Here is a 27,970-nt window from a genome sequence, read left to right as displayed (position 1 = left end):
TTATCCTCTCCACCCCTGGCCTGGCACAGCAGTCAGGTATGCTGGCACCAGAAGACCATGAGTCTTCATCTTCCTCCCTCCCTTCTCCTCTTCCTCTGCCTGGGGCTAGAACTCACCCCTCTCTGGCACTCAGTGACCTGCTCACAGAGAAATTAGACAGCAGAGGAGGGGGAAGAAAGGAAGATGGTCAGCAGCTGCCAGGGGATTATCACCTGCAGGCCCTGGGGCTAACTTCTGGCGGGGTCCACCCTTGGTTCAAAGCCCAGGTTGGGTGAGGCCTGATTGAGTCACCTGTTGACTAGGCATAAATGGGATGCTCAGAACCCTTCTGGTGCTCAGTCAGCCAAAGGCCCAGGACAGAAGTCTCGCTGTCTACCCGGTCATATTCCCCATCACGGTTCTAGAGAATCCAAATCATCAGAGCTTAGAGGTCACTGGGTCCAACGCCTCCCTCACCTGACTGGGGAGAGAACCTGAGATAGCAGTAGCGGAGTTGGAGAAGCCAGGCAGCCTGGTCCAGCCCAGTCCAGAGCTCCCTCCTCTGACTGACTACAGGATGTACCACCAGGAAGGGCTCTCGGAGGCTCTCCAGAAATTGGTCCAGTTCCTGTTGTCCTTCTTTTTGGCCCTGCTGGTCATTGCAGTCGCTACTTGTCTGCTTCGGAAATGGGCGGCGGAGGCCCGGGCCCGGGCCAAGATCAAAGAGGCCCAGAAGAGGCGGGAGGTGGCCCTGAAGAAGATGGAGGCTGCAATAGAAAGACTAAAGCAACAGGTAAATCTCTTTGGCAGTCTCACCTAGGCACGACTCCACTGCCCCCTGCCCAGAGACTGGCAGGGGACCTGGAAGGCAGACTCTACTTTGAACAATTCTGTCATCCAAGCACAGGACCCTTCCAAGCTTCAGGGTCAGCTGGGGGTGCAGGGGGGAAGCTTTGGCACAAAGAGGGGGTAGGGGTCCCCAAGTAGGTTTTGTCCACAGAGAGGACAATGCCCAGCTCCCATTTCTCTAGTATTTTAATCACTGACAAAACCTTTTTCTTCACGGAGGCCTCCTGAAGGAGGAGGGGCAAATAGTTTGACTCCTCTCTTCTTACTGAGGAGGAAACTGAAGCTGAGGGGAAAGGGGAGTGGTCCAAGGTTCCAGTCCCAGGTCTTCTGACTCAAGGCTCTTTCATCACACTTTCTCCTCTGTAGAGTTTTTATAAGAACTTAAGAGGTGATAATTGACACTCATCATCCTCATTGGATGGTGACCACAAGGATGCTGTTGCCCCAGGGCAGGGCCCATATTATTAGCCAGAGGGGGAGGGACTTACTGAAGGTCCCACAGTGAGTCAGTACAGGTGCTGGCCACTAGCACAGGGCTGCCTCACCCTGGTTTGACCCTTGAAATCCAGTCTAGAGTGTCTGTTTGTCCTCAGGGAGGAGTCAGAAGCAATAACCTCACTCTGCTTTTTGGTGGGTCCTAGTTACCCTGGGGGACAGGGGCAGGCAAGAATTGGCTTTCGAAAGGTCATTTCCTCACTTCCCCTCCCCACCTTGAGCCTTCACTGGGATCCCCTTTTTCCTGTATTTATGTGCCCTGTCAGCATGTGTGTGGTAGAAGGGGTTGGGGGAGGAGGAGGAACAGACACAGCCCTGTCCTTGAAGTGCTGAGTCCAGGAGGGACAGAGAGGGAGCAGCCTCAGCCCTGCCCTCAAGGGGTTCCGAAAGTCTGGGGACTTCTGGAGTTCCTCTAATAGTCAGAAAGAAGGAAAGAAAAAAATTTTATTAAGCACCTACTACATGCCAGGCCCTGTGCTAAGTACTTTACAAATATAATCTCATTGGATTTTCACAACTGTGGCAAGAAAACTATACGTGGTCACCCTATTTCTGTCCCAAGTGTAGGGAAAACTAGTTGGGGTTTATCATATATTTGTTACTTGGAGGCTACCACACCAGTTTGGGGCATTAAGCATTTATTAAAGTATATTAAACATTAGTACAGAGAGCGCACATGGCTCTGAAAGATAGGAAAGCCTAGCTCGGAAATCGAAGAGAGAGAAGAGAGAAAATGGGGAACCCCAGGGGCTGAGTCCGTTCTTACCAAGTTCCCGCTTGAAAAAATCGATTGTCTGTGCAAGCTCTCTGAGGGCAGGAGCAGAGCCCGCCCATACAAACTGCTCAAAGCTCATTGGCTAGCATCACTCAAATCTATAGGCTCACTGGATTTGAGGGTGGTCTGGCACAGTCATGCTGATGTCAGAGCCCGGAGAACGCGTCCTTTGGCAGGAACAAGGCTTTCAGGTAGCTACGGTTTTAAGTGGGCCCACACAACCCTGGGATGAAAGTGTTATTATCATCCTCATTTACCAAGGAAACTAAAGCAGGCAGAAATTGCCCAGGGTCACAGAGCTAGTGTCAGGTCAGATTTTAACTCAGGTCTTCCTGACCCTGGGCTCAGAGTTCTGACCACTGTGCCACCAGTAGTCGGGGAAGAGGAAAGTTCTTTGGAGTCCGGGGGCAGCGGGTTTGAATAAAGACTTGGAGGGAGAGATGAATGTACAAAGTGATATGGGGAGAAAGCACATGGGTCCTTAGGATTCCTTTGTAAAGAATTACACTCTCATGCAAGTCCTATTTAGGAATAAAAGAACAGGTTTATTGGGGTACAAGAGAAACTGGCCAGGAGGAAAGTTTGAAAAATGCTTCCTCCCGGACTAGCTTGGGGAGTGTCCTTTTATAGGGCTAAGATAGCATGGGTAAAATGTCCCTTATTAGATGATGGGTCGGAAGTTGTCTGGTGGTGGGTTGGGGTAGTTTGATGATGGGTCGTGGGCAATCTGGTGATGGGCGTTAACTCCATTCTGGTGGGTCCCAGCAGCCTGCTGGTGGGCAGTTTCTGTGCCCTCTCCTGGTGCAGCCACACCTATCAGGATTACCTCATCCAGGTGGTAAGGAGGACTGGAATGTAGGGTGGTGGTCCTGGAATTTGCTCAATTCCTTCAGGTGCTGCTTATCTCTTTTGGATGTGTCTGTCTTTGGTTGAGCTCAAGCTCAGGGGAAAACTCCTGGGGTTTCAAGGAAAAAGTTCCTTGACCTCCTCAGACAAGTTCTGGGGTAACTGGGGCCCATAATCCTCCCATAACAAAAGGATGGTAAAGAGTCAGCCTGGCTGAGGCAGAGGGCATGTAAGGGGAGTAGTTAATGAACAAATAGTGGGAGATCAGGCTGGAGGCAGATGGAAGGACTTGTCCTTGTCCTGAGTCAGTGGGAGCCAATGAAGATCTCAGAGCAGGAGAGTGTCATTTTCAGAGTCCTGGCTTTGGTTAATCATGAGAAGTCCCTAGGAGGCCCAGGCTTTAACACTGGATTTAGAGCATTGGGAGGGCATCACGTTCACTCTCCTAATCTTACAGATGAGGATGCTGAGGCCCAGAAAGGGAAGTGATTTGTCATGGCCATACCAGTATTAAATGGCAAAGTCAAGTTTTGAACCCAGATCTTCTGACTCCAAACCCAGGTTTCTTTCTACTACATGATTTTCTCCCCTGGGCCAAGGTAGATGTGAACATTCAGCTGGGCTGGGTTATTGGAATCACATTCACAGGATCTCAGAGCTAGAAGTGATCTGAAAAGTCCATGGGCTAAACTATACCTGTATGAGAATCCCCCCAAGACATCCCCCAACAAGGACTCCTCCAGCCTGCTCCAACCCTGGTGGGAACAGCCCGGTCTCTCCCATCAGACTGATTTCTCCAACTTCTGCTTGGAAACCTCTGGCCATTTCTCATTTTGGGGAAGTTTCTCCTGATGGTCCCCCTGACTTGGCTTCCTTCCTCCCACCCCCATCACTGCTCCCGGTTCTGCCCTGCAGCCTAAAAGCTGGTTGTTGGGACAGCCCTTCAAACAGGTAGTGCCTGTGTTCCCTGCTCCCTTCTCCTTTTCCTTTCTGAGGTCATGGTCCTTCTGAAAGCTGCCCTTGCTCTTTGGGAGGTCCTCACTAGGTCTACCTCCGATTCCTCCTACTGTGTTAAAGGCCCACTATAGGAAAGAGAGAAAACAACAGAACCCCTGAGCCCAGCAGCCCCCAGGCCTGTGGCCATCATTTATAACCAGCTCCATGTCCCCGGAGGTGGGGCATCCCAGAGGGCCCTGACCCAGACAGAACAGTGCGGGGGCCCAGGGAGCCCCAGGCCAGAAAGGTCGGGCTGTTTCCAGCCCCGTGCTGCTGTCCCAGCCGGTAGCGTCACCAGGATGCCAGTGATGGGGAGATTGATTGCAGCCAGGCCCTGCTGTCAGGCTCTGACGGCCTGGGAGAAGAATGTGTATTAATATTAATTGGGGCTAATTAGTTGGATAAATCAATCTGCCTGGAGAGACTGGGCTGTTCCCACCAGGATTGGAGAAGGCCAGACAGGCCTAATGAGGTTGTTGTAGGGAGTATGTTTTTGCACATTCGTGTGTGTGTGTGTGTGTGTGTGTGTGTGTGTGTGTGTGTGTGTGTGATTGTGAATGTATGTGAAAGAGAAGACTGGGGCGGGGGGGGCAGTGAGGGGAGCCTGGGCTTGCATTCTGTCTGTGACCCCTAATGGCTGTGACCCGAACTCCGAACCTCAGTTGTCTTATCTGGAAAATGAGGATCTGGCACCAACCTGCCAAGGTCAAATGAGATGACACAGGCCTATGTCAAGCTGCACAGTGGGGTTGGGGATTTGGGGTGGGTGTGATGGTGACAGAGTCTGGGGAGCCAGAGGTTTAAGTCTCTTTTCCACTCCCAGCCTCAGGTTTCTCATCTGTAAAGTGGGATGAACAATCCTCACATGACCTACCTCCTAGGCCTGTTGGGAGGAAAGCACATTGTCAGGTCCTGCTCTTGTAGTGCCAGAAGTCGAGCCGTGTCCCCTGGGGCTTACCCCATTAAGCTTTTAGCTGGATCTTCTCTCCCTCCCCCCACCCCTACTCTGGGTGCCTAGTCCTATACCACAAGGAGATAGGAGGAAGGGGAAGAGTGAGGCTTAGGTCTGGCCTGGCCTCCTGGTCTGTCTGGAAAGATAGGACTTATCTCTAAGGACCAGTGAGAGAGCAAGGGTTATTGGATAGAGGAAACTCAAGAGGTAAGGAAGTCCCTAACTGAGAGCTGCAAGCATTGGAGGAGACTGGTCCCAGGATAAGCCATGCAGAGGATTCCCTAGTATTCATGTAGAAGGAACAGAAAAAAGTTGCAGGGACTGGGTTCAAATCCCATCATTGAAACTAGCTGTGTGACCTTGGACAGATCACTTTCCTTTCCTGGGCCTCAGTTTCTGCCTCAGTAACACTTCGGGGAGGGCTGGCAGGGTAGGACTGAATAGTTTCTGGGATTCATTCTAACTTTACATTTTGTGACCCTTGGGAGGGAGATGGAGATGGAGATGAAAATGGGGACAAAAGGTACTCCCTCTGCTACTGCGTCCCGGGTCACCTACCTCCTTCCTTCTCTAGGGACCAGAGATGTCACATTAACAGACCAACTCCTTCCTTACCTGTTTCTCTTAGAATCATAGATCAGAGTTAGGAGAACTTTAGAGACTTTATAGTCAACTCCCCTCCTTTTTAGAGGTGGAAAAAAGCTCAGAGAGGGAAAGGGACTTGCCCACAGTCACACAGCAATTCAGTGGCAAAGCAAAGACTAGAACTCAGATCTTTTGGTTTCCATCTGTAAGGGTCAAATTTAATATGGGGAGAGTTCATTGGGTGGCTCGCCGTAATGTTGGGGTTCAGAAAATAATGAGGGACCTCTAGGTTCAAAGCTTCCTCCCCTCCGAACTGCCCTTTTTAGTTATTTCTCCCAGGCCAATAAGAAAGGAGCTTCACGGCCTCTTTTCCACAAATAAATCAGGTTTTATTAAAAGTCAAGGACAGGGGGCAGCTAGGTGGAGCAGTGGATAAAGCACTGGCCCTGGATTCAGGAGGACCCGAGTTCAAAGCCGGCCTCAGACACTTGACACTTAACTAGCTGTGTGACCCTGGGCAAGTCACTTAACCCCCATTGCCTCTCAAAAAAAAAAAGTCAAGGACAAGGGAATAGAGAAAAAGGAAAATGGATAATCTCCCTGGCTCTAGCAAAGGCTGTCTCAAAACCCAAACTCACATTCAGCTCAGCTAATTCAAAGAGCAGGGTTTTATGAACTCACCACCAGGGGTCTGTAATTTGTATGCAGCCAGTCTCCAGTCTGCTCTGAAAGCTCCTCCAAGGCCAGAGAGCCCCCTACTTCCTGTTGGGGTCCCTTTTTTACTTTTTTCTCCCTCCCCCAAAAGGGGAGGTCCTTCAAGTGGTGTGGCTGAGACTGGTCCTCTGTAGATGACAAAGCCTCTGGCCTCTTGGCCTCCTCAGGGTCGGCCAAATTAGACAAGGTTTAACAGGGCAGGACAGGTGTGGCTCAAGATCTAATCACCTTAAGTGGGTACTTAGTGGTTTCTCATTCACACCCAATTCAAGCATCACTGAATCAATCAAGTCAACCCCTGGGCATCTGCCAAATTCTATTATTTTACCACATTCCCCCCTTAGTTTCTTCAAGGAGCATGGAGTGTTTCCTTGTTGAAACACATCCAAGGTCTCTCCCCTCCCCCTACCCCCATTATGTGTCCCCCTGCTATGGCTCTAACTCCATCAGTTTCTGCTATTCGGCATCCAGAGGGATTCCTAGATGGTGTGGGCCTAGGTAGCTAAAGAGACACTAACCTCGCTCAGTCTTAGATCTTAGCAGATGGTACCTGTGAGTCACTTATGAAGGCAAACGCTTTTAGTTTTGTTTGAGGCATCGCTCAACAAGTGAATACCCAGGACAGGGCCAAGAAACCAGCTTTTCTTTAAAAATAATAATAACAAATGAATAACATGTCCATATAGTATTCTCTTCCGAGGCAGCTGAAATTCACTGTATCCTCAGCAGGGGCAGCTAGGTGACTCAGTGGATACAGTATCAGGCCTGGAGTCAGGAAAACTCATTTTCCTGGGTTCAAATCTGGCTTCAGATACTTACCAACTGTGTGACCCTGGGCAAGTCACTTAACCCTGTTTGCTTCAGTTTCCTGATCTGTAAAAAGGAGTTAATATAGCACCTGCCTCCCATGGTTGTTGTGAGGATCAGATGATAAAATATTTGTAAAGTGTTTTGCAAACTTTCAAGTGCTCTGTAAATGCCGTCTCTTATGAATACAGTGGCTAGAGCGATGGACCTGGAGTCAGGAAGACCTGAGTTTGAATCTTGCCTCTGACACTTAATGGCTATGGGGCTCTTGTCTAGTCATCATCTTCTGCCTCGGTTTCTTCATCTGTAAAATAACAGCATCCTCCTCAAAGAGTTGTTGTGAAGGTCCAAGGAGATGGCATGCGAAGTGTTTTACAAAGCTCAAAGCACCATAGATGCCAGCCACTGTTGTTGGGCTGGCTCAGTGCCCTAGGTAACTCCCTAACCTGTAAACTGGATGAGCAGAGACCAGCTTTCTTTGGTAAGGGGAATTTCCCATTATAAGGAAATGTCAAGTCTGAGCCAAACAAAGCAAAGCAAAACAAGACCCACCCATCAATGGGACCTCATTGTAGAATTCTAGATTATTCTAGAATGAAAGATTTGAATTGTTATAACAACTCTACTGACCTTCCAGTCAATCACTAAACATTCATTAAGCACCTGCCACTTGCCAGGCACTGAGCTAAATGCTGGGTATGCAAAGAAATGCAAAAGCCAGTCCTTGCCCTCAAGGAGCTCATAGTCTAGTGAGGGAGAAAACAAGCAAATAAATAAGTACAAACAAATGATAGAAAAGATAAATAGGAAATAATTAGAAGAGGGAAGATATAATATAGGAAGGAGTATAAGGTTGTTGAAGAGGACCATGACAGATGTCATGACTTGCACTGAATTGGATTTAAGTGAGGGAGATGCTGTACAAGTTCACCAACCTCACCCTCTCCCCCAGAACCATCTGGGTCCAGTGGCATGATATAGATCAGGATGACTGGTGTTGGCCCCAGATGTTTAAGGCAATTGGGGTTAAGTGACTTGCCCAGGGTCACATAACTAGTAAGTGTCTGAGATGAGATTTGAACTCAGGTCCTCATGACTCCAGGGCCAGTGCTGTATCCACTGCACCACCTAGCTGCCCCATATAAGGTGTAAGAAGACTAGAAAAGGAGTAGGATTAGGTTATTAAGGGTTTTGCAGGATGGAGAATTTTGTTTAATCCCCTGGAGTTTATTGAGTAGGGGAGCAACATGATCAGACTTGCACTTTAGGAAAATCACTTTTGTGGCTGAATGAAAGATGGAGTGGATTAGGGAGGGACTTGAGGCAGGTAGACCCACTAGCAGCTCGTGCAATAGTCTAGGTGTGAGGTGATGAGGGCACCAGAGAGGGGCAGTGTCAGAGGAGAGGAGGGGGCATATTGGAGAGATGCTGCAGAAGTGAAATTGACAGCTCTTGGCAACAGCTTGGATGTTGGGACTGGGAGTTAGCGAGGAGTCCAGGATGACTCCTAGGTTGTGAGTCTGAGGGACTGACTGGGAGAAATGGATTGTCCTTGATAGTGTCAAAGATTGTAGAGAGTCAAGGAGAATGAGTATGGAGAAAAAGCCCCTTGAATTTGGCAACAAAGAAATCATTGGTAACTTTGGAGAGAGCTATTCTGGTGGAATGATAAAGTTAGAAGCCAGATTGTAAGGGGTTAAGAAGACAGTGAGAGGAGAGAAATGGGAGGCACCAGTTGTAGACTCCTTTTCAAGGAGTTTAGCCACAAAGGGCAGAAGAGATACAGGATAATAATTAACTGGAATGGAAGGATCAAGTGAGGGTTTTCTTTTTCTTTTCTTTTCTTTTCTTTTTTTTTAGGATGGGGGAGAAATGGAAATGTTTGAAGACAGTAGAGAAGGATCCAGTAGACAAGGAGAGATTGAAGATAAGTGATAGAGTAGGGATGACAGAGATGCAATCTGCTGGAGAAGATGGGGTGCAATGGGATCATTTGGCAGGTCGAGAAGCCAGCTTTGGCCAGGAGTAAAGTGACCTTGTCATGTGAGACAGAGGTAAAGGAAGAGAGTGGCAGAAGGCATATGACTAACATGAGGAGACGGGAAGGAAGAGGGAGCTTATGGCAAATGGCCTCAATTTTTCTTTTTATAAGATATGAGACAAAGTTCTCAGCTAAGAGGGTGGGAGAAGGGAGCCATGGGATATTTGAGGAGGGATGAAAAAAAATGTGGCTTTGGAAGAGCCACTGCTATGGAGAGTGGGATAGTAAGTTGATAAGAGGTATACAGTAGGATTACTGAGCAGCAGTGAAAACCCAGTTGAGGTTGTATAAGATAAAATTGTAGTGAACTCGGTGAGAACAGTTGATCTTTATGCATTTTGGGAGTAGAAAAGTCTCCCTCTGGAGTTATACATTTGTCCAATTAGGTTTTATCAGTCATTACCATGTCTAAACCTTATAATTATTCCCATCTTCTCTTTCCTCTTTCATTCACAAACAATTTATTTATTCACTAATTTATTAATTCATAGGATAATATATTTAGAGCTGGAGGCACCTTAGAGATCACAAAGTCCAACCTCCTAATTTTATAGGTTAGAAAATTAAGACCCAGAGGGGTAGAGGAATAGAGTATTGAATCTGGAATCAAGAAACATGGATTCAGATCCTGTCATTGCTGATACATACCAGCTATGTATTCATAGCAAGTAATTTTTCTTCTATGTCATTAGTTTCTTCATATACAAAACTGAGAAACTAACACTAATAGAAAATATAGGGGGCAGATAGGTGACACAGTGGATAAAGCACTGGCCCTGGATTCAGGCGGACCTGAGTTCAAATCCAGCCTCAGACACTTGACACTTACTAGCTGTGTGACCCTGGGCAAGTCACTTAACCCCCATTACCCCACAAAAAAGAAAGAAAGAAAGAAAGAAAGAAAGAAAGAAAGAAAGAAAGAAAGAAAGAAAGAAAGAAAGAAAGAAAGAAAGAAAGAAAGAAAGAAAAAAGAAAATATATAACTCATAGGTCACCTCATTGCAAACTTTTAAAGCACTCCATAAATGTCTTTCATTATTATTTTTTATTCCTCCTCCTCTTCCTCCTTCTCCTCCTCCTTCTTCTCAAGGGGTAATAAGTAGCAGAACTCAAACTTGAACCCAAAACCTGTTACTCCAAATTTTGTGGTCTTTCCATTTCTTCATGCATTTATTGATTTACTCTCATTCCTTCTTTCCTTTCATTCTTCCATCTCTGTGTCTGTTCACAGCTATCCTCCAAGCCTGGCATATTTTCTCTCCTCATCTCCCCTCTTTGGAATTTCTAGCTACCTTTAATGCTCAGTTCAATTGCTACACCCTACATGAATTCTTCCCTAATTCCCCTGGTTGTTACTACTTCCCTCTACCTCCCCACTGAAATAACCTTTGTATCTATTTTTAAATTTACTTATATGCATGCATGTTATGTGGGTGAGTCTTCTAAGAAATGAACCAGTGGGGACTTCCTCAATGAGGGTATTAGTAAGGAACAAGCAGATTCTCATTAATGACATCCCCCAAACCATCTTTACTATCACTCAATTAACTGAAAGATCTAGCAAATACAAGCTCTCACTGTAGTTTATTATGAAAGAGAATTAAATTCAGCAGAAGAAAAGGCAACCTTAAAGTCTCTCCTCCAAAAAGGTGTCCCCTATCCATACATGGATGCCATTCAAGATTCCTTGGAAGACTTAACAGCAAAATAACCTCATTCAACTCCCTTCAGATCATAAACATCAGGTGAGGCACACAACAGGGAGATATCTGCTTGATGTGGGTTGTAATTAGAGTCAAATTGCTCGTGAGTCGTCCCAAAAGAATTACAAGACTCAGTTTCCCAAGTTTTATTGCAATAAACACAGTGAACACAGGGAGAGAACCAGAAAAGTGGAAAGGTATCTCTCGAATAGGGAAAGAAAAGATAGTTATATTTCTAGTATGGATAAATTGATTATCGGTCTCATTATAATAATCTCCACCTTAGGGAGGTACAGGGGAGGGCCTGTCCTAATTTGGAGTTCCTGGGGTCCTAAGCCAACCCCTGAGGCGGGTACCTTTTTCCATGGAGGTGTGTTTTGGGGGTTTACACGTCATAAGGTGAATCTGGGGACAAATTTGGCCTTTTCTGTGCTTGTCTCTTTCTGGTTCCCATGCTTAGTCTCAAAACATCTTCATTTATCATTTATTTCTGGTCTAAATGTCTATAACCTGTCTTTTTATCATTGTTATATGACTGCCCCTTTATGTTCCCGTTGTGGGTACTGATTACTATGGGTAAGAGAACCTAGCATCTTGACTTGTAAGTTATCCATTCACTGGGGTCTGAATCCCTTTTAGAGCTCAGATCTGAATTAGAGCTTGGACCTTAGGTTTTTCTGCTAACCGTTTTTGGCCTCCTACATCATGCTTACCAAAGGTGTTGGCCATTGTGATGGAGGACATCCAGCAGTGATTGTAAGTCCCTATAGATTTTGAGTTCCTTAAGTTCGGAGATAGTGGTCTGTTGATTGCATCAAGCCCCGGAACATGTCAGAGTCTCCTGGAAGAGATTTGTTACCACCCAAGAGATGGGCTTGACCATCCACGTAGGAATAAACAGGTAGATGAAGAATGTTTGTTGTCCAAATTAAGACATGCAGTCAGATGTTACATATGTATGTACATATGTGTATATACACAAGCACATATTTATAGATGGACAAAATACATTGTATTATATATACACAGAGAGAGACTTTGTGTGTGTGTGTGTGTGTGTGTGTGTGTGTAGAGTGAGTATAGAGGCCTTGGCAGGGCAACATAGCACCTCTACCCCTCTGCTTTCTCTGGCTGGTTCACTCGCTCTATCCTTTCCTTCTGGCAGGTTTGGGTTAGGAATAGAATAGAGGTCACTTTTAGGGTTCTCAGGGTAACCCTGGTATGGGAGGAGCCATATGCCTATAAGCATACCTGTTGCTCCTAAGCTCCCACCAATGTGCTTCTCTTTTATACAAATGAGTCACAATGACACCACTGACTCTTCACTCTGGGAGTTTATTCCACCCCCCGATTTCTCACACTGGAAGTACTCTCTGCCCCTATTGCCCCTTCCTATTATTGACTAGTTCCTTCCAGAACCTCTATCTTAGGGGGCAGGTAGGTGGCACAGTGGATAAAGCACCGACCTCGGATTCAGGAGGACCTGAGTTCAAATCTGGCCTCAGACACTTGACACTTACTAGCCATGTGACCCTGGGCAAGTCACTTAATCCTCATTGCCCTGCCAAAAGAAAAAAGAAACTCTATCTTAAGGGAAATGCCCAAGTCAGCCATGTCTTTGTGCTTCTCCAGATTCCATTCCTAATTTCCCAGAATTTCTCTACAATTCCCCCTTTTGGATACCTTGCCTCTTCCCTCCCTCCCCCAGTATCCAGCTTCCTTTTATGTGTTGTCTTCCCCTAAAAGAATGTAAACCCTTCGAGGGCAGAACTTTTCTTTTTTTATTTCTGCTGAGTTAGACCATTCCTCTTCTGAGTCTTTTTGCTTTCCCACTGAATGAAGCTGCTTCTCACCTGCTCTAACTCTCTTGCTGGACAGAGACTGAAGTCACGTTAAATTCTTTTAACCAATCATCAGCATTAAGCCTAGGCTCTTCAGGGTTACCCAGGGTGTTCCCTCTTGGCTAGGTGCTGAGCAACATTACACTGGTTTCCATTAATACTGGAATTTGCAAAGCAGATGAGTTTTTGCTTGAAGCTTTGAGGGGTTTTCCCACCTTGAACCCCAGAAGGAAGTTAAGAGCTATGTAGGCAAGCCTTTAAGGGTTTTCTTCTCTCACAAGCTATTGGTAACGCTAGAGTGCAAGGCAACATTTCCCCAGATGTTTCTTCATCCATAGTAGAGGATTCTCTTTTCTTCCAGTTAGCTCTTTAAAACAGCAGAGATTTCTTCCAATCAGATCATCTCCCTACATTAATGGCAGAACCTCTAGTTAGGTGATCTCACTTTCTAGCACTTTCTGTGTTGTTTTCTCTCTTCTGATTCCTGAACTTTTATAAGCAGCTTCTTTCATGGGGTTCTCAAATCTCTTTCCTGCCCTCAGCTTTCTTGATTACTGACTCCTGGTCTTCTGATTTTGATTTTCATCTGGCTGCTCATGCCTCAAGTCAGTGCCTCCTAATGTGTAGTGACTCATCTCTAACTTAGGTTGAGAAACCCTAAATCTATATTTCTGTCAGATAGGACACACATTTTTATTTTACAATATTTTCAAAGCATTTCTTTGACACAGTTTCCCAGAAATAACCTTCAAAGTCCTGAAAATAGTCTTATTAAAATTAGCTTCTGGAAAAAAAATGCCCTCTAGATATCTCTACAATTAGTATTTTTCTCTTTTAGTGCTTGTTTTCATCACAGTCCTCTCAGAATTGTCTGTGTTTAGGGGTAATCTTAGAATTAGAAGTTACTTAGGTGCTAAGATGCTTTTCATGTGTTTCTCACATAAATTTTTTCTGCCCCTTTCATTAATAAAATGTTTATTTAAGAAATAAGAAGTTTGATCTATCTATCTATCTATCTATCTATCTATCTATCTATCTATCTATCTATCTATCTATCTATCTCTATAAAAGAGACTCTGGACTCAGTCTCCCACAACAAGATCAGTTTCACTACTCTCTCAGAGTTCTAGGGGTACCCCAAGAGGTTAGGAGAGACTTTTTTTAAGCCTCCATTGCCGTGTGTTCTTACCATTGTTAATCATCAGTGATTAACACCCCCAATTCTATAACACTCCCATTTCCTTCAACCAATTAGCATCAATTAGTTTTTATTTTTTAATAATAAATATTTTTATTTATAGTTTTGAGTTCCAATTTTTATCCTTCCTTCCCTTCCTCCCCTCCCCCCTACCTAAGGCAGGAAACAATCATATATGGGTAATGCATGTGTAATTATATAAAACATTACCATATTAGTTATTTTGTACAAGAAACCTTGAATAAAAGAAAAAATAAAAGAAAGTGAAAAATAGCATGCTTCAGTCTGTGTTCCACCAATATCAGTTTTTCTTTGGAGATGGATAGTACGTTTCATCAATAGTCCTTTGGGATTGTCTTGGATCATTATATAGTTGAGAATAGTTAAGTCATTCACATTTCATCAAACAATATTGCTGTCTCTGTGCACAACTTTCTCTTGGTTTTGCTCACTTCACTATACATCAGTTCATACAAATCTTTCCAGGCCTTTCTGAAATTATCCTGCTTGTCATTTCTTATAGCACAATCAATAATCCATCACCATCATATACCATAGTTTGTTTAGTCATTCCCCAATTGATGGGCATTCCTTTCATTTCCAATTCTTAGCCACCACAAGAAGAGCTACTATAAATATTTTTGTACAAATAGGTCTTTTTCCTAACGTAGAAATATGTTTAATGTGATGTACATATATAATCTATATCAGATTGCTTTCTGTCTTGGGGAGGGGGGAGGGAAGGGAGGGAGAAAAATTTGGAACTAAAAATCCCATGAAAACAAATGTTGAAAACTGTCTTTACATGTAACTGGAAAATAATAAAATACTTTTATTATTTAAACAATAAAAATAAAAAAGTAAAAACAAAACAAAAAGCACAAATAGGTCTTTTTCTCTTTTGGGGGATGTCTTTGGGATATAAACCTAGTAGTGGTATTGCTGGATCAAAGGGTATGCACAGTTCTATAGCCCTTTGGACATAGTTCCAAATTGCTCTCCAAAATGGTTGGATCTTTTCACAACTCCACCAACGGTGGATTAATGTCCCAGCTTTCCCATCCCTTCCAACATCCAGTATTTTCTGTTTTTGTTATATTTGCCACTGTGATAGGTGTGAGGTGATACCTCAGAGTTGTTTTAATTTGTATTTCTCTGATCAATAGTGATCTAAAGCATTTTTTCTTATCATTATAGATAACTGATTTCTTTGTCTGAAAACTGCTTGTTCAAATGCTTTGATCATTTATCAATTGGGGAAACACTTGTATTTTTATAAATTTGACTCGGTTCTCTATATAATTGAGAAATGAGGCCTTTATCGGAGATATTTGTTTCAAAATTCCCAGTTTTCTGCTTTCCTTGTGATCTTGGTTACATTAGTTTTATTTGTGCAAAAAGTTTTTAATTTTATGTAATCAAAATTATCTATTTTACATTTTGTTTTGCTCTTTATCTTCTCTGGTCTTAAGTTCTTCCTCTGCTCATAAATCTGACAGATAAACGATTCCATGCTCTCTTAATCAATTAACTTTTCTAAAGGGATAATTACTTCAAAGATATAGCAAGAACAGAAGTTAGAAATATTTTCCCCCAACACCTTGGGGCACACTCTCTCCAATACCACATAAGGTCCTAGGGAGAGTGGTCTCATACAACAGTGTTCCTCCATAGCATTTGCCCCAGCCAATCCAGGCATGGACTTCCAGGCTTTTGGTGGCTTGCTCTCATGACTGTTGACATTCACAAGAGCATAACCATATCCAGTCTCCTTCACCTTCAAGCCAGAAAAAATGGTCAAAACAGACAGAAACAACAGAACCATGTGCTCATGGACTACATTGCTCTGGGAGGAGGGGAGGGTAAGAGAAAGGCTTGAGGCTCCTCATCCCACCGAGGGCTTAGTCCTTGCTTCTTCACTTGAGCACAAATATCAGGAATGAAGAGCCATTCACCTCTTGCCTTTGGTAAATTAATGCCTTTGAATGCACCTCGTCTCTGTCCCATGGCCAATCAGCCATCTGACTCTTTATCACATGGTTAGTAGACCAGTTACAGACTGTCTTCACATATTCCAAAGTGCAGGTACAGATCGCTTTGGCTGAGCCCTGTGCACATGGTCTTAAGGACTAGAATCATTGGCTAGTGCCCTGCTGTATTTTTCACCCACAGGTTTTTATCCACAGGCTGATTGAATTTAATTAAGTTGACTTCATCTTCACCAAATCCCTGCCCACATGAAGCTCAAATCATGCTTCCTTTTGTTTTTCTCATTTCCCGATCATCTGTCTCTGTCTCTTCTCTCTCTCTCCTCCCTTCTCCTTCTCCTCCCCTCCCCTCTCTTCCCTTCTCTCTTCTCTGTCTCTGTCTCTGTCTGTCTCTATCTCTCCCTGTCTCCAGGTACCTGAACTGGACCCAGAGCACATCTTCTCCCTGTCCCTCAGAGAGCTGGCCCACCAGCTACGCCAGGGCTTCCTGAGCCCGGAGAGTGTCCTCTGTGTTTACATGGAAAAGGTGAGGGGCCTTCCGGGCCGTAAGAAGGTCAGAGTGAATCCCCCAGATCACCTCAGCAATCCCACCCTCCCACTGGATGCCTGGATAGTCAGAGCCCAAATGCAGGGCACAGGGTCCATAAGCTCAGTCTAAATCTTGGGAGCTGCTGGGGAGGGGGCAGTTACCTCTGTATTTTGGGTGAGGCCCCTGAAGAAAAGCCCGGGAAGGCCACCCTGGAGTTCTCTGCCCACTTCACAGCTGTCTCTCCTTCCCTCTGAGCTCAGGCCTTGAAGGTGCACAATGAGGTGAACTGCCTGACAGACTATCTGGAAGATTGTGAGGCTCGGTTGCAGGAACTGAAAAAACAGCCCAAGGAGAAGCGGGGACTACTCTATGGGGTGCCTGTGAGCCTCAAAGACCCCTATGATTACAAGGTGAGCCCCTACCATCAGAAGGGGTATGCCCAGGGGGCAGCTAGGTGGCACAGTGGATAAAACACCAGCCCTGGATGCAGGAGGACCTGAGTTCAAATCCAGCCTCAGACACTTGACACTTACTAGCTGTGTGACCCTGGGCAAGTCACTTTACCCTCATTGCCCCACAAAAAAAAAAAAAGAAGAGATGTCCCCATAAAGGAGGAAGAGGAGAGGAATGAGAGCCAGGGGAGGTGTGAAACACCTGAGGCTTTTCAATGAATGGAGGAAGTAAGAGTCCTGTAGGTATGTGAAAATGTGATCCCATGGGCAGAAGTATGAGTGAGTGACTGTGTGTGTGTCTGTGTGTGTGTGTGTGAGAGAGACAGACAGACAGACAGACAGAGACAGAGAGAGAGAAGAGAGGGAGGGGCATGCCCTTTGAGGCCATTGGGGGGAAAACGACTATGGGCTTGAGGTGCATATTGTCATGAACATGTATGTGTCATTTGCATGGGCCACAGGGCTCCAGAAGAGTTGGGGGGAGGGTGATGAGAAGCCCATGGGTCTCTGGAGGGCAGAATCAGCCAGATTGTTGTTTTTCTCCCTTCTCTGCAGGGCCATGATTCTACCTGTGGCATGGCCTATTACCTGCAGAAGCCTGCAGAGGAAGATGCTGTCATAGTGAAGGTCCTGAAGAGCCAAGGAGCAGTGCCCTTTGTCAAGACCAACATCCCCCAGACCATGCTCAGGTCTGGAGTACAGGGAGAGATGGGGAGGGTGGCAGTTGCTGACCTGGGAGGCAAGAGGCCTCACTCTGGGCCTTCACATCCCCATTGGCCCAAAGGAAAGGGTTGAACTCCATGGTTCTGAAGTCATTTTTAGCTGTGAAAGTATCCTAGCATTCCTTTATTCTGCATACTAACAAGTTTGTTGTGTATTTGAGATCCCTTCCTGCTCAACAATCTATTTTATTGCTTTATGTCACATCTATAACTATGGTTGAATGCTTTAGGTTCTAAGCTCAATACTGTTTTTTTGTTTTGTTTTGTTTTGTTTTGTTTTTTTGGCTGGGCAATGGGGGTGAAGTGACTTTCCCAGGGTCACACAGCTAGTAAGTGTCAAGTGTCTGAGGCCAGATTTGAACTCAGGTCCTCCTGAATCCAGGGCCAGTGCTTTATCCACTGCGCCACCTAGCCGCCCCCTCAATACTGTTTTAATGTTGTCTTTTCTAAGGTTGGTTCCCCCCCCCACTCTCACAGTCTAGGACCCATAAAATTTTCTATTGTGGTTCCTACTTCTAAGGAACTAAGTTGGTTCCCTTTATGTAGCCCAAACTCCACACCTGGAAGAGATGGGAAGCCCCAGGAGTAACCCCAAAGAACCTTGAAGACCAAAATAGTGCTGATTCTGGGGTGACTCGGGTGTAGGGAGGCAAAGGAGGGTATAGAGGAGATCTGTGTCTCTCTGCTTCCCTCTGCAGCATTGATTGCAGCAACCCGATCTTTGGCGAGACCCTGCACCCCCAGAACCCCAAAAAAACCACAGGAGGCTCCAGTGGAGGAGAGGGTGCCCTGGTGGCTTCTGGTGGTTCAATCATCGGCTTTGGCACCGACACGGGTGGAAGCATCCGTGTCCCCTCTGCCTTCTGTGGCACTTATGGCATCAAACCCACTGGCTTCCGCTTCAGGTGAAGTGCTGGTTGGGACATGAGTCTTCCTCCTTCCTCTCCACTGCGCCACCTAGCTGCCTCCCATTCTACATTTTAAACTGTGGTTCAGAAACCCAAATTCTATTTTCAGGCACCATCTTCTTAACCAGCTGTTCACTTCCCAAGTTCATTTCTCTTTTGCAGTCCTTGCCTTCAAAGAAATCAGTGATGGAAACAATTCCTATGCCCCTAAGATTTTCCATTTCTTTTCCAAGACTTTATAAACTTTAGTAATGCTTTCTAGATGCCTCCTGGAAATGTCATTTGTGTCCACATCAATCATTGGATATAGGTAATAGATATCTGTTCTGACAAGTCTTCAAGATTCTCTGCCACAACCTGAATAGGTTCCCTAGGAAAAGAACAACCAGCTTCTTTATCATTGTTATCAGGTTGACAAATAGCTGCCTCATTACTTCTGGGAAGGGAAGTGCCAACTTTCACTGCTTGTTTCTTCTTCCTCTTCTTCTTTCCTTCCCCCTCCTCCTCCTTTTCCTTCTTTACAAATCAGTCCATTCGGGGAGTCTTCAAGTGGAGGCTTGCTAGCTATATGTCAGGGACCATAGAATGAATCATTGATCCTCAGAGCTACAAGGGACCTCAGTGACATCTAGTTCTGAGCCTCAACAAGAATTTCCTCTTCATCCTCCTTGACAAGTGGCTAGCCAGCCTCTGCTTGAAGACCTCCAAGAAGAAGGAAAAGCTCACTACTTTCTTTTTGGGTGAGTCCATTGCATCTTATGTATCCTTATGTATCTTATACATTATATATATTATAATAATAATAATAATAATAATACATAAGTTCTCCTGGTGGACAGTTCTAATGATTGGAAATGATGTGCCAGAGCGGAGTCCAAGCATCTTTCCCTCTTCCTCCCTCCCCGCTCAGTGCTGCTGGTTATGGCTTCCTGAGGCCGAGGACAAAGCTCCTCTCTCTTCCACAGGACAGCCCTTCCCATGCTTTCACTTCAGTGTTCCTCTTCTCCAGATTAAACATTCTCCATTCTTCCATTGATCCCCTTCTCTGACTCTCCACACCTACTCCTGCTCACTCTACATTTGGGGTATTCACTACATTTTGAGGGCAGACTGGTGGCCTTTACTGCTTTACTGAGCCTGTCCAGGGTCACAGAGATATTGGTATGGATTGCATTGGGGCCAGCTGTCAATCCAGGTGAGGGCAGCAGGGGTATAAGTTACTGCTCCATGCTCCCACCTCTAACCTTACACGTTCTAATTTATAGTTACAACGGTATCAACTCATCTATAAAGGGGAAAAAGTCAGGTAAGCCTGCCCTACTTCTCTTAGCCTATCACTTCAGCACCTAACCTAGCTTGCTGATCAATTCAATCTGACCTCTCTCACCCATCATACCTCCCACCCCAGATTCTGGTGCAGGACTCCTGGGAAGTCCTTCTTGCTATTTAGACTCATTTCCCTTGCTGTGAGTAGTTATTCTTTTCTTGGTGGGAGCTAAGGGAGCATTCACATTCTTTCCCCATCTTTCCCTCATTCAATTCCAGTGACCAGCATGGCCGGCCCCATAGGGCGAGATGTGGACAGCCTGGCCCTGATCTTCCAGGTGCTGCTGTCAGAATACATGTTCCAACTGGACCCCATGGTGCCACCCATGCCCTTCAGGGAGGAGGTGAGCAGGAGTGGAGGATGGTGGGGAAGGAGAAGGCTATGAAGGTTATGTCGTTCTGGGGCAGGAGTCCAGGGTTCAGTTCCTAGATCCACTGCTGATCTTCTCTGTGAGCTCAGGCAGTGGCTGAGTCTCCCTGGGTCCAACTTCCCTAGTGGTCTAATGGACAGAGTTCTACTCCCTTCTTCCCATGGAGTCTACTTGGCAGAGCCGGGGTGAAGGAGGAAGCTGCGTAGGACTAGCTCTTTGAAAAAAGTCTCCACTCCTCTTGCTCATCGTCATTAATGGCCACCTAATATCCTTCCTTCCTTCCTTCCTTCCTTCCTTCCTTCCTTCCTTCCTTCCTTCCTTCCTTCCTTCCTTCCTTCCTTCCTTCCTTCCTTCCTTCCTTCCTCCCTTCCTTCTATCCTTCCTTCCTTCCTTCCTTCCTTCTTTCCTTCCTTCCTTCCTTCCTTCCTTCCTTCCTTCCTTCCTTCCTTCCTTCCTTCCTTCCTTCCTTCCTTCCCTCCTTCCTTCCCTAATCCCTCCCAAATTCACTCTCCCAGAATGGGTGGGGACCTCAGAGGCATCTGGTCAGACCTAAACCATCTTCAATTGTAAGTTATCCAGCCTTCATCTGAAGGCCTCCTGTGTATAAGCCCTGAGCTAGGCTGGGGGAGATGCCAAGGAGCCCTTGGTCTAGAAGGTGATTAGGACAAATACATAAAGGTAATAGTCCAGAGTGTACCAAGAAGAGGCAATGTTCTGGATGAGGTCAGAGGGATATCTGGAAGGCTTACTGAAGGAGGAGGCATTCAAGTTGGGTCTTGTAGGCTACTGAAGAATTCAAAGAGGGGTAGGAATGACATGACAGGCATTGGAAACAGCCTGAACAAAGACTGGGAAGTGGAAACATACAGCATCTATGGAAGGACAGAGTTGCACAACTTGACTGAGGCAAAGATGATATGGAAAGGAGTGAGATGTGACAAGACTGGAAAGGTCAGCTCATGGAAGGCCTTGGATGCCCACTACAGGGAACTGGACTTGACTCAATAAGCATTAGGGAGATATTAAAGATTTTTGAGCAGAGAAGGGGCATGGCCAGATCAACATGTGCAAAAGATTATTCTGGGAGAATCCTCTGGGTTTACATTTTTTCAGGTGCTATAGAAAAGAAGCTGATTGTGTGGGAAGGCTTTTTGCTCTGGGTCTAGCTGCTCAGACCCATGGGGAGCCTGGCTGTTCCTACTCTTGGCCTTGGTCCTACACTCACGGGGTACCTGGGACAGTCCCTTGGATTGACAGCCTCTGTAGCGCTTGCCTTGTGGTCCCAAGCCAGGCCCTGGTCCCGAACAGAGAAGGGCAGAGCTCTGGGCTATGCTTTGCCATGTGTTCCTTTACCTCTCTGGGCCTTGATTTTATCCTCTGTAAAATGGTGCTGGGTAGGGGGAGACTTCCTTGCCCACGTCTAAGGCCTCTTCCAACTCCAAGAGTTTATGTTCCATGTTCTCTGCCCATCTCTTGTCCTCAGACCCCAGCAGATCAATCGCCTGCCTTCATCCCTAACCACCTGATCAATCCATCACTTGTCATCGCATTTGCTGTCTCTCCTCATCTGTCCTTCCTTATCCATGACCATTGATTGTTCTGTCACCTCTCATTAATTACTCAGCCTATCAATACCTGTCTGTCTATCATGCTAGAGAGCCCGTAGGATCAATGGGGCTATGGGAACTTGAGACCATGGAGGAGTTTGGGGAGGAAAAGTGAGGGTGGGAGAATATGGGGAGCCCCTAGCTTCCCTCCTTTCCCCCAGGTATACTCCAGCACCCAGCCGCTCCGCATTGGTTATGTGGAGACAGACGGCTTCTCACAGCCATCCCCCAGCATGGTTCGGGCCATCCGGGAGGTCTCCAAGAAGCTCCAGGATGCTGGACACCAGGTAACCTGTGCAGCTGGCGTGAGAGGGGCAGTGGGCTACAGTGGGGAGCAAGCTAAGTCAGGAGAGATTAGAAACTTATCAGCTGTGTGGCCCCAGGCCAATCACTACATTTCTCTGAACCTCAATTTTGTCATCTGCAAAGTGGGGATAATAAGTCTGCTCTTGGGCTGTTGTGAGACTCAAACAAGGAGGCCCTTTACAAGACTTAAAGCCTTCAGAAGTATCAGTGGATAGGATCGTTATTGTTCAGCCAGTCCTTGCCTGATGGGCTGATTCCCAAAGTGGGTTGGGTTTCTCTGGTAGGAAATGATGACCCCACCATCTCTCCAGTGACTCAGATTCCCAGAAGGCCTTGGAGGAGAAACCCGGAGGGCTCATGGGAAAGGCAGCTTGGTAGCTCTCTCCTCTGGCTCCCAATAAAGCCATGGGCTGAGCCTGGCCCCCAGCCCTCTCTAAGCTCCATTTCAGTTCTGTCCATCTGCTCTGAGCCTGCCAAATGCCCCTCCATGACGCAAGCTGTAGGAAGATCTAGAGGAAGAAGCAATCCAGCTTGTCATCGAGTTGAGCACCCTAGACTTTCTCCATTGCCCACCCCCATGCACACATAGGAGATAACTGGGGGAAATGGGATAGTGGGCAATCCAGGTATAGATTTCAGTTAGGAACAGGGTGGTGGAGAAGAGATTGCATGATTAGGGACGATGAAACAGCAACCAAATTGAGAATGACTGGCAGGGTTATGGAGGTGAATAGAGGGAGGTAGCAGTTATTGAAGGGATGCTGGACTGTCCAGTTTGGCCTGAGTGTTATATTTGGGAGGTGGGTCAGGCGTAAAAGAGGCTAGAGAGGAAGATGAGGCATAGAGGGAAGAAGGCCTTGAAGGACAGTGTGAAGAGCTAGGGCATTGCAAGGCAAGGCTGAGCCCCTGGGGGGAGGTGGACTCTTCCGGGGAAAGTAGACCTGACCTGTGTCCAAATTGTCTGTCTTCTCTCTCTCCCAACTAGATCATTCCCTTCTCTGTCTCTCGAATTGATTATGTGATGGCGGACTTATATGTGAGAGGGCTCTATGCTGATGGGGGTGAAGGACTTCTAGAAAAACTGTGAGTTGCATTTCAAGAATGGTGAGGATGTATTGGTGGGTGAATAAGTGCTCCAGGGAAGCCCCAAGTCTCAACACTAAGCCAGCAGGCAAGGCCAAGGCTGGATCCTGGAGGTGAAGACAGGAAACCAGATCGACTCACTGTGGGGCCTTGTCAAGGAGCTCGGCCCCACCCTCTCCCCCAGATGTGCAGATGGATGCCGTGGCCTCCACCTCGGGACACATCTTCCTGTTCCTCTGATGATCCTCATGAGTGGGAAGACCTTCCTTGGGGCCAACTGCCAACCCTCCCGCTGCATGAGATTCCCTTCCAGGCTGTTAAAGGAGCTTGGAAGTCCCGGAGCAGTTACTGGGCTGGGGGTGGGAGGATGGACAAGGCAGGGACATAGGAGAAGCCCTGATGGCTCCTTCTCTCTGTTGGCCAGCTTTGGGGACATCATAGATCCAGTCATTTCATCTACGATCTCCTTTCTCCGCCTCCCAGATTTCATCAAGTGGTTCCTCTCCCTGGTCCTGAGGCCTGTGGTAAGTCTGGAGAAAAGAGGGCGGAGGCTCAGAGGGATGGGGGCTCAGAAAGGGGGATGGGGCTCAGAGAGGAGATGGAGGCTCAGTGAAAGGGATGGCAGCTTAGTGAAGGGGATGGAGGCTCACTGGAGACACGGAGATTCAATGAGAAGATAGCACCCTAGAGAGGGCCATAGGATCTCAGAACGAAGACTGATATTGATTGATTCTTCTCCTCCATAGGAGCCGAGGGCAGCAGCCAATATAAATGCTTTAAGAGGGGTGGGGTAAGTGTGTGGCCCCTCCCACCCTCCTGGAGCCCTGGGTAGAGGTGATACTCACTGGCAATAGTGTTGGGGGTAGGACTAGGCTTGTGATCAGTGTGTGAATTGGCGTGCAGACTGAGTTTTGATGGGATTGGTATAGAAGGTCCATAGCTAGGGTTCACTCATTAGACATTTATTAACAAAGGGACTGTACATAGCCTTGGGCAAAGTATGGGGGTCATACAGAGTGGTAGAGAGAGTGCCCTAGAATGTGGGCTCACATTCTTGGAGGGGGATTGGTGCAAAGAGCTATGCTGCCCAGAATTTCATGATCAGGGTGTCCAGGGTGGGAACTCAACTCTCTTTAAGGTCTCCATGGACAGTGATGGGATCTGAATGGACTCCGGCAGGCATCCTGGGGGTAGGGAAGGCACCCAAGACTGGTACAGATACTTCAGAGGGGACATGCAGGATGTGACATCTAGACCATTTTCACCTTTTTAAGAGGGAATGAAGCCTGTGGGGAGTCTGAATTTGGCAAGGCACTTCCAGGACTGGCAGGTCCTCCCTGAAGGACCAGGCGACACCTTTGTCCTTGGCTGGTAGGGCAAGGGGAAGGTGTGAGAGGCACCATGTGACCTCAGACATTGCATCTTATTCTTTCCCAGGACACCCAAGAATCTCTGGGAGCAACATGTGGCTGTGGAGGTAGCTGAACCAGGGCAGACCCCAGGGGAGGCTTCAAGAGAGGGTTTGGGGGAGGAAGAGGACCCCAGCCCTCCATCCCCAACACACAGGAGAGCCATGTCCTCAGCTCTTGAGAAGCCCCTAGTTGGAGCAGAATCCTCAGTCCATGTCCTTGGGGATGCTCTAGTCCAAGAAGGCAGGGAGCCTAGAAGTTTGTGTGAGGGGAGAGTCCTAGGGACTCCTTCTCACTCTTATTCAGGACCTGCAGAGCCAGTCTTGGCTCTGCCCCCACCACCAGGCTGCAGACTTCCCATGCCAGAGCCATTTGACCTTTTCATCCTCTGAGAGACCCTACTCCCTACCTGGTTATGGTGGACTGAGAGCTCCTTCTAGGGTCTGACTTGAGTCAGCGAGCAGCCCTCCCCTGAGCTGCTCTCTCTCCATATTCTTAGGATTATCAGAAGGAGGTTATGTCCAATTGGAGAGATCAGAATCTGGATGTGCTGCTGTATCCAGCTCTCTGTCCTGCCTTTGACAAAGGGACAACCAGCAAAGCTGGAGGTAGGAAGGCCAAGAGGCTGACCAGCTCACTTGCACTTGACTAACACCCAGGGAAGGGAGATGTGGTAGAGGCAAGGATTGATCTGAGTTGGTGGGCCAAGACTTCCTCAACTTCTGTGTCTGTGATGCTAACCTTACCCCTTTGGCCAACCCTAAACCCAATTCTAAACTACTCTTCCTAATGTGAATTGAGGATAGCTCCAAAGAGAAAAATTTAGGCTCCATGAAGGAAGGGCTATCTCCCTATGAGAAATATTCAAAGGTAGCCTGGGGAAGCAGTGAGTTACCCCTCCCTAGAGGTCCATAAGCAAAGGTTATCCTCAACCTGAGTATCAACCAGAAAGGCAGGAAGCCAAGAGAAGTAGAGGGGGGAGCACCACTGTATGGAGGCTGGTGCTTTGCCTTGTTCTCCTAAATGATATTACCGTTGCTTTCCTAGCACAACACACCATGAGGTGACTCATTTCTTCCAAGTCAGATCTTTCCTGAGCATGTTCATTTGGAGAGAAATCCATTCCAGAACATCTGTGGACCTGTCCAGTCCAAGACCCAGTCCCGTAGAAATGACTTTGAGATGATTTTATTGTCTGGGGTTATTTTTGCCAGGACTCCATCTTCTGTTGAGTGGAAGACCTGGCTCCCTGAGCTTCCAGATCCTTCTGCTCCCTAGAGTGGAGATGGACCTGACCAGGGGAGGGTTTGGGGTAGGATGGAGGAGATAGGCCCTTGGAGATCCGGGATCCTCCCTGAATCTCTCCTGTCTTGGCGATCCAGACTCCATCTCCTACACGACTCTCTTCAATACCTTGAACTTCCCAGTCGGCGTCGTGCCGGTGGGCACAGTGACAGCACAAGACGAGGAAGAGCTGGCTTCATACCGTGGCTACTACGGAGACAGTATGGACAAAGCCTTCAAGAAGGTGAGCTGCCCTTCTGGCCCCTCGCTATCTGACTAGTGCACCCTAGCCGGCCATCCCTAGGAGCCCAGATCATACGACTCGGTGCCCAGGGCCACACACCCAAGCATGAAGGGGGTGAACAAGAGGGGCTTCAGGTATAAAGAGCATATTAAAAGGCAGCTCTTATTATCACCACAAGTTACTATGAATAGGAATCTCCCAGTGGTGAGCCAGGCCCAGCCACCACTTTGCTAGGCTAATGCTTACAGTATATATGGAAGGTCTGCAATAGCCTGATTGGGAAATTGAGAGCTTTGCTGTTTTTTCTGGTGTGGGTTATAATTTAATATTCCTACTAACAACTGCCATTTATATATATATATATATACACATATATACATATATATATACATATACTATATATACATACATATACTGTATACATACACACATATACTATATATACATACACTGTGTATATATATACATATACTATATACACATACATATACCATATATACATACATATACTATATATATATACATCTATACACACATACATAAAGCACACACATATATATATACATATATATATATATACATATACATATATACACACACATATGAGATGAGTAAGCTAAGGCACAGAGTCAAAATGACTTGCCCAAGGTCAGTCACCTACTTGCTGAGGCAGGACTCACCCTATGTCGCCCTGACATTGTATTATATGACAAGAATCAGCTCCTGTCCCTTTTTCACCTTCTAGGGGAGGTTATGGATTTGAGAAGGGGGAGAAAATAAGCATTTCTATAGCACCTACTATGTGCCAGGCACTAGGCTAAAAACTTTACAATTATTATCCCATTTAGCCCTTGAAAGAACCCCAGGATGTCGGTGCTACTATGATCATTCCCATTGTATAGTTGAGGAAACCAAGGCAAACGTAGGTTAAGTGACTTGACAGATAATGAAAATGTCAGATTTGAACTCGGGTCCTAGAAAGAAGGACACATTCTGGCTTGACCCTTGGAGGTAATAAGGACAGCTAACCAAACATTATGATGCTCTTTCATTTGGTCTTCACAATGACCCTGTGAGGGAGATGCATTTATTATCCCTATTTATAGATGAGGAAAGTGAGACAGAGAGAGATGAAGTACTGGCTAATAATAATAATAATAATAAGAAGAAGAAGAAGAAGAAGAAGAAGAAGAAGGGGCAGCTAGGTGGCGCAGTGGATAGAGCATTGGCCCTGGAGTCAGGAGTACCTGAGTTCAAATCCGGCTTCAGACACTTAACACTTACTAGCTGTGTGACCCTGGGCAAGTCACTTAACCCCAATTGCCTCACTAAAAATTAAAAATAAAACAAAACAAGAAGAAGAAATAGCTAACATTTATGTGGCACTTACTATGGGGCAGGCATTGTGATAAATGCTTTATAATCATTGCCTCATTTGGTCCTCATGACAATCCTGGGAGGTAGGTGCCATTATTATCCCCATTTTGCAGATAAGAAAACTGAGCCAGACAGTGGTGAAGTGACTTGTCCAGGTTCATACAGCTAGTAAGTGTCTGAGGCAGGATTCAAACTCAGGTCCTCCTGTCTCCAAATCGAGTGACCTCTCTATTCACAAATTTGGTGATGGAAATTTGGCTTCAGTTAGACAAAAGGAAGAAGAATCTAGAGGACTAATTCACAGAATCAGCAGGACAGACACTAAGAAAATGTCTTGAGTGACCTCTGAAGGTCCTTCCAGGGCTGAGAGTCTGTGAGATACAGGGATTGGAACTGAGGGGGCCTGGGAGTATGCAGCCAGCCTGAGAACTTCAGGAAGATTTCTGTTCTGCAGGTGATCTCTGGATCTGTGGGCCTTCCCATCGCGGTGCAGTGCGTGTCTCTGCCATTTCGAGAAGAGCTATGCCTGCGCTTTATGAAGGAGGTGGAAACCTTGGTCCACGGGAAGCCAGGAAGCAAATGA

General features: G+C 46.4%; 1 protein-coding gene across 1 annotated transcript; it reads left to right on the top strand.

Moving 5' to 3' along the window:
* Positions 1-556: 556 nt before the first annotated feature.
* Positions 557-27,970, top strand: FAAH (fatty acid amide hydrolase). Its single transcript, XM_044003080.1, has 15 exons — positions 557-772; positions 16,182-16,295; positions 16,559-16,708; positions 17,306-17,439; positions 18,171-18,377; positions 19,646-19,686; positions 19,926-20,050; positions 21,846-21,971; positions 22,976-23,073; positions 23,498-23,597; positions 23,820-23,863; positions 24,511-24,550; positions 24,982-25,090; positions 25,865-26,010; positions 27,842-27,970. The coding sequence occupies exons 1-15, from the start codon at positions 557-559 to the stop codon at positions 27,968-27,970; spliced, it is 1,779 nt and encodes a 592-aa protein (XP_043859015.1).

Source organism: Dromiciops gliroides, chromosome 4 (genome assembly GCF_019393635.1).
Source record: "Dromiciops gliroides isolate mDroGli1 chromosome 4, mDroGli1.pri, whole genome shotgun sequence".
Taxonomy (NCBI): domain Eukaryota; kingdom Metazoa; phylum Chordata; class Mammalia; order Microbiotheria; family Microbiotheriidae; genus Dromiciops; species Dromiciops gliroides.
Note: the sequence above shows the minus strand (reverse complement) of the source record. Positions and strands in the feature narration are given on the sequence as shown.

What these genes read in the sequence shown, in the direction of transcription:
- FAAH (XM_044003080.1), top strand. Translation starts at nt 557, where the DNA reads ATGTACCACCAGGAAGGGCTCTCGGAGGCTCTCCAGAAATTGGTCCAG. An exon ending in TATAAAGGGGAAAAAGTCAG is followed by an intron (nt 19,687 to 19,925) that starts GTAAGCCTGCCC and finishes ATTCAATTCCAG; the next exon opens with TGACCAGCATGGCCGGCCCC. An exon ending in AGCAACATGTGGCTGTGGAG is followed by an intron (nt 24,551 to 24,981) that starts GTAGCTGAACCA and finishes CCATATTCTTAG; the next exon opens with GATTATCAGAAGGAGGTTAT.